Source organism: Dendrobium catenatum, unplaced genomic scaffold (assembly GCF_001605985.2).
Source record: "Dendrobium catenatum unplaced genomic scaffold, ASM160598v2 fragScaff_scaffold_1061, whole genome shotgun sequence".
NCBI lineage: Eukaryota > Viridiplantae > Streptophyta > Magnoliopsida > Asparagales > Orchidaceae > Dendrobium > Dendrobium catenatum.
The window spans coordinates 2,146,117-2,158,352 of NW_021319523.1; the positions used below are offsets into that span (position 1 = coordinate 2,146,117).

Here is a 12,236-nt window from a genome sequence, read left to right on the forward strand (position 1 = left end):
GCTTTATCTAAGGATCCCAATAATATAGAGATAAAATATGAGTTGTATGAGACATTACGGATATCCAGCATACAAGTAAGAAATTTTCGACTCATCATTGTACGGATATCCAGCATATAAACAGAAGAAAAAAAAAATATCATAATTTTTACGTAAAAAATCCTAGAAAAGGAAAAAAAAACACTGGCCGCACTCGATTGAAATGATTCCACTAGTATTTGATTAGATTACAAGTGACTAACTCGTCCCTGAAATTAAGAAAGATCATATTCTAATAATCATTCGTCGGGTTGAAATCCAGTTATGAACGGTGATTAGAAAGTTGGCAACGTTTGGTGATCAGGAGGAAATCTGGCTTTAATTAACGGTCGGGCGAAAGTTTGCTGTCAGTCACCAGTTGGGCAGAAGCCCAGCGTTAGTCGGCTGTTGGGCAAAAGTTCGGTGTTAGTCGGCAGCCGGGCAGAAATTCGGTTGTTGATGGTATATATCAACCATACACGCAATGGCATGTGTTAATGTTGTTGGCGATGATATGTGACGACGTCAAGGAATCCTAATAAAGCTAGGCAAAAATGCTTAGAGGGTTGTAAATCGGAGGAACATAGTCGGATAATGGTGATTAAAGGACTGTAGTCTGATAATGATAGTGAAACAATCATAGTCTAATGATAGAGATTGGAGAATTGTAGTTGGGTGATGCTAGTAGGAAGATCGTATTCAAATGACACTGGTTAGAAGACCTCAATCAAGCGACAGGGTTGTAGTTAAGTGACAGTGATCGAAAAATCATTTTTGAGTGATAGTTGTATGACAATGTTAGGAAGGTTGTGATTTGACTGTAGCGTTTGTGCAATGATTGAGTAGTGGTTTGATATTTAAGTGGAGCTTCGAGATTCTTTGGGTCGCTGAGCTATCTTATATATTTTTTAGAGTTGCATGCTATGTAAATATAGCCAAAATTCATACCACTCTATTAGAAGACCCATTTTGATTTCATGGATCATAGACTTTTCTTTAACATTTAGGTGCATTGATGATGTTACAATTAAGATATCTTGGGCTCATTCGATTCACATCATTGAAATGTTTGATTTGACTAAAAACATGTCAGATTTGGAGATTATTTTGTCCTCCAAATAGTTTGTTAAAGTTTTCTATTATGCTTTAATCGCTTGATTTAGGCTCATTCAGATCCATATTGATCACTTTTATTGTCATTGGGTTTGTATCATCGTGACGTTCCGTTTGTCTATAAATTTACTAAAATTAGAGTTATTGTATTTAATTTTGAAAATATTCAATTCAAATCTATATCTTTGTGTCTGATTAAGCTGAATTTATATAATACTAATATTAAAATAAATTGGATGCTTTTCATGTGCGTTCTAATGTATTTTGTGTCATAAATTCAAACAAAAAAAATGCTTTCATCTAATTGCTCATCATGGGGCCTATGTGCAAGAGTTTGGGTCCACAGGTCATTCAATTAAAGATAAAAAAACTCGTGATATTATTACTAAATTTTGGTTGGCTATAAGAGAAATGTCGCGTAAAATGAATACTTTAGAGTTAATTAGATGATTGAATATAAATGATGGTGAATACTTTTTTTGTTCGGCTTAAAGTAAAAGTTTAAATGCAGTGTAAAGTCCAACGATGGTTGCTGATGGCGGTAGTGATCAGCGATGGTGGCGTAGGCCGGCAGTCGGCAGTGTGTAACAGCGACTGGCGGTGGGTGATAGCGACCGACGACAATGTTGGGTGGCGAGTGTTGGCTGAGATCAAGAGAGTTTGCTTGTGGTGTAAACAAGTCTTGCTCAAAATAGGGCGAGTTTCGTTTACCTAAAAAATAAACTAAATTGATGTGCACTACATTTAGTTTACATTATTATGTATTTATTTTTCATCCAACCAAACATCAATATTTAAAAGCCTCTGCATTTGAAATACTTTATTTACCAAACAGCCCCTAAATTATTTACCATATGAGTATAATTTTAATTTTTCATATTTATATTAATTTCAAAGTTTGACTCATCCATATTAACATTTCATGACATCCCTAATGGCTTCAATTTTACTTTTAGGATAGTTAGCGTGGCAATAAAGGTAAATACATCTAACAAAATTACAAGCTTTGATCATATCCAATTTTAAATAATATTGGATTTTAAAAATAGAGCATTGGTTGAAGATCTTTGTCTTCCTACTATCAATTTCAGCTCGAATAGACTAAAATGCAGGACCTAATTCAGATGAAATAATCTACTATATAATTAAAACGACAAATATACGTTCTATTCTGTAATTAAAGATTATGGGATTACAATATAGTGAACTTAGATTTCATCTCAGGTACTTATAAGTTATAACAGAGGTTGATGGAGAAGTAGCTAAGCGAGCAAACAGGTGATGTCAGCCAAGTGTTGGGAATAGAACTAAGGTGGTCGAAGTACGATAATCAGATGATGATGATTGGAAGATGCTGGTTGAACAACGATGGACGAGTGACCACAATCAAATGGCAATTAGATAAAGGTGAATTATTATAATGGTTGGGTAATAGTGATCGGACAGCTTGTGCTGATTCTTTGATTATAAATTATTACTTTCAATGTTTAAGTGTCTTGCCTTTAAATTAGTCCTAATTAAGCACTAATCCAGCAATTTGATTATGATAGAACCCCAAAAAAATATAAGGATTAAAAAATAATCTCCACCTTATGCAACCTGATGGCTTTTTTTGCTAAATTAAAAATAATAATAATATTCAGCTTGCTGAAATTAGCTTCATGAAATTGGTGATTTGAATCAATCATAGCCATTAAAGGTGCATCACACGGCTGGGATTCAGAATTAGCCTCGTTCTACATATTTTTCTGGTAAAATATAAAACCTTTCCTTTTCAATAACTTTTAACAGGAAAAAAATATTTACATATACAGACAAATATTTTATTATATTGCATATTAAATACTTTTTTTTTATACATATTTATATCAATCACCATAACCATTTTTAACTTTTCCAATGCATAAATTTATGCTTTGATTTTATTCGAAAAACAATCATGCATGCCATTAATGATTAGGAGTTTTTAGATAAGAAGAAATTAAGAGCATAAATTAATGTTGATATCAGCGATTATTGAAGGTTAATTAAGATAAATGTGTAAGGGGAGAAGGAAAACAAAATAGGTTTTTCATTTATAAACTGTACTTATTGAGTGTTGAATGTGACAAATTATGTGAAGAAAAAAAACAAAAAATATTAATGATTTGGTCTAATACACGATTCCTTTTTTAAGTAATTAAAATGGATGTAATTTACTAATGATTTTCTGTTATGGTTTAATTTTAATTAAACTAATAGGATAAGTATTATTGCTTTTTATTACTATGTTAAATTTTAAAAATGAAATAAATTACTTTTTATCTATTTATAATAAATTAACTATACTGAGATTTAAATCTTAATATAAAATTTATAAATTTAATGGAGAGAAGAAAAATTCTATATTATTCAAATTAAATCATTTATTTTTTTATCAAACTTAGTTGATTTTGAACATAAATAAAATTTTAAAGCCTTCTTCAAATTTAAACATTAATTTTCTTAATTAATTGAGCTTAATTAAATGTATATTTAATATTAGTAATTTAAAATGTAAACCTTTGTATTCAACATAATTTAATTTAAAATTTTTAATAAAAAAGATACATTTCACAAGTTATAAGTTATGTAGTTTGGTAAAATTTAAACATTGATAAGAAAATTTTAATCAATATACCTTACTCTTTATTTGATATTCTCATCAACCTCTAACAATATACATAATTTTTAAAATATATAAAAGAAAAAAAAAACAAATATAATTGTTATGGCAGAAACACACATGGCTTCTACCCTCAATTTAAACTTCATTTTAGGCAACTTTTTCAATATTTTATAAAGCAATTTTTTAGCATACAAATTTTTTGAATTAGAAATTTTTGTACTAAAAATTTACTTTAAAAAGCATAAAAGAGCCGCCCCAAATAAAGCCTTAGTGCCAACTGACGCCATAAACTAACTTCAGTGCCAAAATTCCAGCCTACAAAATTGTCAGATGGTCGAACAAATCTTAGCTCTGTCAATTCCACATCTAAATAATACAGATTTATTACTGTGCAGCAGGTCTTCTTATACCAACAATGGAGAAACAAAGTTTCACAGAAAGAAATCCACCACTGCTATCAAGCCATCGAGTCATTGATATGATCTTCATCGCTTTCTTCATTCCCTTTTTATTAGGACCTGAAAAGCATCCCTTTATGATCAAATACAAAACTTATGAGAAGCAAATGATTCACAATGAAAAAATTATTGCAGGCAGACTATATAGTTCTATGTGTAAATTATGGGATCGCACAATTATGCAATCGTAGTTAACTCTATTTAATTAGAATACAAAAGTATATACTTCCATAATCTCAACGTAGAGCCATGCAAATAATATGTATGGAACATTTCTCCTAAAAATGAGCCAGAAGAACTAAATCTGAGTGTAGTTTAGCTGGGTCCAACTTAAGTAGAGCCCAGGCAAGCTCTAAAAAGATTCAACATGTTTAAGTAGGGGTATCAATTTCCGGTCACGGGTTGGGTTCAGGTCAAATCCGAAATTGACCCGGCACTATTCGGGTCAACCCAAACCCGACCCGCTTCAGGTCTGAGTCAACTCGACACGACCTGAATGACCCAGGACCGTGAAAAAATTGCTAGTTTTTGGGTCAAAAAACGGGTCAAACTCCGCTTTTTCGGATCAATAACAGGTCAAAAATGGGTCAATCTCGGTTTTCAGGTTAAAACGGGTTATCATGTCAAAATGGGTCACTTTTGGGTTAAAGGATTAATCCGACCCAATTTTTAAAACAGGTCGAATTGTTGAACCCGAAACGACCCATTGCGGGTCTGAGTTGACCCTAACCCGAAATTTTCAGGTCGGGTTCGAGTCGGGTTTTCGGGTCGTGTCAAATAGTGACACTCCTATGTTTAATTGAATATGTGGATGTTCGGACTGCTGGAGTCAGGGCCTGTTGGAGGAAGCATTATTCTGTGCGGACGTTGAAAGCCATCTAGAGACCAACCAGAATGCACCACGTCACCTCCTGCTCGGTATCCGGCTCAGTACCGCGGCTCGGTATCGCTCGGTACCCGGCTCGGCACTGCTGACATGACGCATTCTGGTTGGTCCCCGAATGATAAACTGCATTCAACGTCCGCAAAGAATAATTTCTCCTGTATGAGTGCATGTCAATGAGGGTATGCCAAATAAAGCACTCGCCCGGCAATATTATTGTTGCGTCCTGGAGTATTCGCGGCGATAGAGAATTATAAAGTTTAGCGTCTTAGCGTTGTACGAAGATCCAACACACAAGCAGATAAGTGAGAGGGTGTAGCGTTCATAAGAGACACTAGAGTTTTTACGTGGAAACCCCTAAAAAGGGGGAAAAACCACGGGCCTGGCCCAGTTTGAATGAATCCACTAGTATTTGCAGTCGATTACAAATGAGGCCCTTCCTTGGGAGAAGGCCTTGGATTGATGTAACAATGTACATCATATAGATTGCATTACATGGTGGGAGTTACATATACATGTTTGTTTGGCCTGAAGGACCGTAGTCGGCAGGAGACCGTAGTCGGCAGGAAACCGGGGGATGTGGCGCATTCTGATTGGTCTTCAAACGGTATATCAAAAAGATCGCATAAACAATAAAAGGTGAAAGATGGAAAGACCGGAATATCAAAAAGATCGCATAAACAATCAAAGAAAAGGATCTTCATGGCTGTTAAAATCAACTATTTTACCAGAATTCTTATAGCAAAAAGTCAATGGTGTATAGCCAGCCAAATGGTCACTCAATCCTGTGATGGCAAGTATCAAGAACATAACGGTTCAACTGATCTCCAAATGTCTTGGTGGAGAACATTTCTGCGACATGGAGACGTGCTTCTTTACCCATCCTTACAGCAAGCTCACCGTCGGACAATAGCTTGGCCATGGCCTTTGAGAATTCTGAAGGGGTTGGTTCACACAGAAAACCTGTAACCTCATTCTTGACCGTCTCCATAGGTCCTCCACTGTTGCATGCAATAACAGGCTTCTGTGAAGCCATTGCTTCCAGGGGTACAATACCGAAATGTTCATTCTACAAAAATTGAACAGAAACCAAATGGTTTATAGACGCCAATAAGAGTAGATGCAAATAATGCAGAAGGAGAACTAAGGAAAAATAATAAACTAAATATAGCATGACTAAAAGTATAAAAGTTTTTTTTTTTTTTTTTTGGAAAAATAAAGGTAATATCGCATATGGCAGGCAATAATGATAAATGGAAAGGAAGACCATTAAAATGGGCCCAACTAGTTGGACTATACGCTTCGTTTGAGTCATTTGAGACATTTTAAAACTAATTTTGGTTTTCATTTGGATGAAAAAATGTACAGATTTTTCTTTATTTTATCCAAAATTTATTTCAAAGTTGCACGCAGCTCACTTTGATCTGTTGGTTACTTGGTTGGGAGCTTTGGCTATCAACCAAGAGATTTTGAGTTTGAGTCTTGCGTATGTGATGTATGTATGAGTTTGTTTTAATTGCCCTAAATGTCCCCCACCAAAAAAACTTTAAAGCTCTTTGGGAAAAAGCGGCAGAAAATGTAATTGAGAAAGTAACTTCAAAATGTTTTGACGGCAAAAAAAAAAAGGCATAAGCAACTCCAAACGAATAATGATGATAAGTAGGTTTAGAAGAATTAATGGATGTTTCATGATTTTGCTTCGCAATAAAGATAAAACAGATGAATATACAAAAACTAGTAACAGGGTTGGCAATCTCGTGCTGTTTCTATGATACAAGGTACATGGCTGCTAGACACCAAGGAATTTTCTTTTGGAGAGATGCATACCGACAGTTGTTATCTTTCGTAGAAGATTTGGGGTGTGCTTTCAGTGTGTGTTTTTGGTAAGAAATTTAATCTCCGAATGATGAATTTAGAATGATTTTAAGTTTTTTTCAGTTTCTTTTAAAAGAGACGCGCATTACTTGTCGGTCTCTAGCAGATTTCAAGAGACTGCCTATGCTTACAGGATAAATGATTTAGAAAGCTTAAGCAGCAATGACATTAACCGACCATTGGAAAAGAAGGCAATTTGTAAGGAACTATCAAGTGTTTGACAGTTCCGACAACTGGTGACAATGTCGACTTTCCTATAAGACTATCAAAAAAGGGGGCATACTTTGTGCATGAAGCTTCCCGCCAACGCAATGTCATAAGAGATTAAGGTAAACAGGCTTAACTCAGCATTATAGAGACATTGTTTCCATGATTTGAACCAATGACTTTTATATCACAACCTAACTATTGCTATAATCCCACATTGTAAGGGAATATCATGACCCTAAAAAAATAAAATAAAGGGGATTTGCATAACTAGCACTTAAAATTTTTACATTTGTATATTTAACACCTAAATTTTACTATTTACATACATAACTCTCAATATATCAAAAACACCTCTTTCATTATAATCCATCACACACTAACCGCACTGCTCATCCCACTCTTTAACGGTTGATCTCCATTGCCACCATCACCAAACACATCGTCAGTCTCTGTTGTCCCCCAGATTTGTCCTAGAACAAAACCCTAGATCCCATTAAAATCATTTTTGGCTTAACGCCACCTCCAATATCCGCCACTTCCATTTGTAGCATGTTGCTCCTAATACTCAGCCTCGAATCTACCCCACCTTCATCCTTGACACCATCCTGCAAAAATTTATGATATAAAATACAACTTTCAATCTCCATCCATCTAGCTGCAACTTCATGTCGTCATCGTCCTCATCTCAGATCCATCGACATCACCACATCTTCCATCTCCAACCATCCTGATCATGATAGTTAACTCTGTTAACAAAGTGTTATGATATGTAAATAGTGAAGTTTAGTTGTTAAATATAAATGCGATTATTTTAAGTACTATGTATGTAAATTCCTTTAAAATAAAATATGATAATTTTCCAAATTTACTAGATTTCAATGAAGTTATGGTCCAAATAGAGTGGAATGTGCTTAACAATTGAATGATGTTGTGGGGACTAACAAATTTGGTTGATTAGGACCTTCAAAGTTATTGCAAATATATTAAATTCAATTATTGCCTATGCCATAATAATAACTTCCCATCAAATGGACTTTCAGATGGGCAAAAAAAAACTATTGAATGATGATGCATGTTATGGAAACTCATAAACGATTAAGATTGCTGAATTAATTATTAGATTTTCTTCCATCTAAAAGAACCACCTTCATGGCATGAAAACTGTATAATGCTTCCACGGAATAAAATAGCGTGAATAAAATTTGTGTTCGTTTATTTCTTCTTATTGTTTAAAAAACAAAAAATAGGACTAGGTTTCTTGTGACATTTAAGCACTAGATGACATAAATAAATTGATGAATTATTGTATACTTAGGAAAAATACTGATACATATATTTGGTTGATTGCATAAAAAAATACCAAGAGATGGCTTCCTAAAAAGAATGAGTCATTTTCCATAGCAGAAAAAAAGGGATAGGAAGTCTCAACTAACCTCTGGAGTGTACAAAACACACAAACATTGGGAGAGTAATGCGTTTCTTTCTTGTGTCGAGCAGGAAGTGACAAACATGACCCTATTTGACACTCCATTTACTTCTGCCAACTGTTTAAGCTCTTCTAGGTACTCCACATTTTCATTCAGACGTTTATCAAAACCACCTGAATAAAGTAGGGTTATTCTATATCAATATACTCATCTCAATTTAAGAAAACACAACATCAATAATAACATCAAGCCTTTATCTAGCTACATGGGATCGACTATATGAATTATGGTTCTCCATTTTGTTCTATTAAAGGTCAAATTCTCATTTAAATCAAATAAAAAAAGTCACTTCCAATACTTTCTAACCAAGTTTATTAGGTCTACCTCTACCTTTCTTAATATATTCCAAATCTAATACACCCTACTCTCCTAACGGGGTCATCAGGAGGTGACGTTTTATGCGACAAAACCATCTAAGCCGACTTTTTCTGATCATATCTACCACTGGAGCTACTCCAAACCTTTTCAAGAAAAAGTGGAAGAGATGGGGAAAAAAATGTTATGATGTCTTATGCCAATGACAAGAAAGAATCAAAGAACTGTGTACAAACAGAATCTCAACAACTTAATGACTGCTGAAAACATTAAATGCAACCACAGCTACCTTTTACATTTTCAACACAAAACAATAAATAAAAAAATATAAAACTACAGCTATTATTTATAATTCAAACACTCTATATAGATCATGTGCCTAGCTTCTATAATGTGGTTTAAGCCTGATGTTCCTTTACTATATTGAAGGATGCAAATGACAACATTCCAAAGACTGTCGCATGAACATTGTAGATACTACTACAGTTTTAGAAAATGAAACATTCAAATAAATAATTGTAAGACAATTCAATTTCTTAACAATTCTTCCTTATCCATCTGGATTGGATAAAGGCTCCCCAAAATCAAGTACAAGTTTAACATTCAAATCCATATAATCCAACATGCTTGTCTCCAAAAAAATATCTAACACATAATTTCTTTGAAACTCAACAACACCAAAACTCTATTCAGCTAAATCAAACCCTAGAGAATACTCATTTTTGCCTAAATCTTGCCAAATCTTTGTTTCAAGATGAATAAAGAGGAGTGGTTTTAACTGATAAATACATTACGTAATAACTAGATTATATATATATGACAATAAAAAATAGATACACCAATCAAGAGAAATATGACAATAAAAAATAGACTGATATTCCACGCTATGAATGATATCAGAACTCCTGAACAATTGTGTAGAATCATTCAAACTAAGTTTATGAAGATAGTTTCCAGGTCATAGAGAGATAGTGCAAACATCTTGATGTAGGCGCGGGGGGGGGGGCAAATAATGTGCCTTAGTTTTTGTGTCGATTTTAAGATATATGGTTGTAAGTTTGTTTTGTTTCTCTCTAGATAAGGAAATGGTTTTGATAATTGAGAACTCTCTAAGGAACTAAACATTTTGTAGTATTAAAGGAGTTGGTCAGCATTTAAAAAAAGGAGTTGAGAGTTGCTAGATTTATCAAAGCTTCTGATGAGCATCAGTTTGTGGCCCGTGAAATCATGAGCAGGATAATGCCAATGTTAGGGATTTTTTGCTAGCAAGGAGGCGGCGCAAGTGGAGGTGTCGCCCGTAGTGTAAAACCCGAAAATGTTGTTCGAATGCGCCGCACGCATTTCGATGCGCCGCGACAAATTTAAGCAAAATTTCAAAGTCGTCGGAATTCGATGAAATAAATTTTATTAAATTGTATACGAAATTTCGATCAAAATGGTATAAAGAACATATATCAAATTTCGCTCGGTTTGAGAATTAAAATTTGTCGAAGATGGTTTAAGTAAACTTTTACCCTTTCTTCCATTTTTACCCCTCATGAGATAAAAGAGAAGGGAATGAGGGGCACATGCGTAATTGATCCCTTAATTTTCCCTTAACTCTCTCATTTCACATAGGGACCGATTGAATCGGTCCCTTGTTCTTTCCTTCGGCCGAAAGAGAGGAGCGGACGGGAGAGAGGGGGAGACCGTCGGGGGACGCACGGAATCCGGCGGCGGCGGCTATTTTCCGGCGAGCTTTTGGAAGAAAATCAAAGGGAAGGCTTAGGGAAGAAGAGAGGTAAGTTTTTCATGCAAGAAACTTCCCTCTTTCAAGAGATTTTGCTTGGAGAAATTTTTAGGGTTTTTGAAATTTTTGAAGTTTGTTAAGGAAGAGAGTATATGAAGTTGAGGGAATGTTTTCATGTAAAGAATTTATGTGTTTCCCTAATTTTTTTTAGGTTTCAAATTAGGGTTTTAGCTTATTTGATGGGGATTTCATAGGAAAGTGTTAGGGCTTGTATGTGTGCATACTCTAAAGTAAGAAAAATGAATTTTTATGAAGAAAATTGTAGGTTAAAAAATTTAGGATTTGGTGAAAATTTTATTTTGTTCTAAGAATGATGTTAGGAAGGATTTAGAAGCATAATTACCTTAAAATCCAAAGTTTTCCTTAAGAAATTTTGGAGTTTTCACTTTAGGGCTTTCCAAATTTTCAATTTGTAAGCTTTGAGATAACCAAATTCATTTCTAAGAGACTTGGGAAATCTCTAATGAAGAAAAAATGAGAATTTGGAAAGAAAAAAAATATATATTTTTATATAATTTTAATCCAAAAATAATTTATTTAAAATCATGAATTGTATCGGGTTGATGATGTATAAATGCTATCTTATGTTGTTGTTGTTGTTGTTATTGTTATACCCCTTTTACCTTTGAGGATATGGATAGGAGGAGTATAATGAGCTTAAGGGGAGTACTTAGCTATGGAATGTGTAGGGTTTGTGTGATATAGTGGTTTAAATTTACATAAGAGACTTATGTTATAATGTTTCCCTTAGATTTTGAAAAGAATAAGGAGAGGTTGGTGAAGTGAAGGCTTTCAAAGGGTAATTGAGGTACGTATCTCTTACTCTACATATTCTTGCTCATTTATGTTTTATTCTTTAGTTGATTTGATATATAGCAAATACATATCTTTAATTGATTTGATACATAACAAATATATATATTTTTAGTTGATTTGATACATAGCAAATACATATCTTTAGTTGATTTGATACATAGCAAATGCATAGTTGATGTTTAAAACTCTAAGCATTTCATAGAATTTTCTTTCATGCACTTACTTCATGCTCAAGACAAATGGTTGTTATAAAAAGGCTACATTACATACATATATCTCTATGAAAAGATTATGTAAATGATTGTGCATGTTAAAGACAGAGTACCAAATACAGTGCAAATGTACAAATATGACTCTTATGAGCAATACGGAACAATATGGCCCTTTGGGGCAAAAGAGGAAAAGAAATGAAAGGCCAAAAAGATGTTTGTGTACCTGATAAGTACACTCCTGGTACTCCGGTATGGTTGTATAAAATAAAACATGAGTAAGCATATGACATACATAAGATATGACATATATAAGCTATGACATCCATAAGGCACATGGCATGCATATGTCATATGACATACATAAGACACATGATATACATAAGGCATCTAACATTCATAAGACATGAAAACTA

General features: G+C 33.9%; 1 protein-coding gene across 7 annotated transcripts in view; it reads right to left on the reverse strand.

Moving 5' to 3' along the window:
* Positions 1-4,040: 4,040 nt before the first annotated feature.
* Positions 4,041-12,236, reverse strand: part of LOC110094921 (alpha-1,3/1,6-mannosyltransferase ALG2) — a 32,737-nt gene continuing 24,541 nt past the window's right edge. For all 7 annotated transcript variants that reach the window (XM_028698280.1, XM_020820275.2, XM_028698283.1 and 4 more), the window contains 3 exons: positions 8,638-8,804; positions 5,848-6,188; positions 4,041-4,296 (listed from right to left, as the gene is read on the reverse strand). In XM_028698280.1, coding sequence (XP_028554113.1) covers positions 5,895-6,188; positions 8,638-8,804 — 461 coding nt within the window. In that variant the 3' untranslated portion in view covers positions 4,041-4,296; positions 5,848-5,894. The remainder of the gene's footprint in view (positions 4,297-5,847; positions 6,189-8,637; positions 8,805-12,236) is intronic.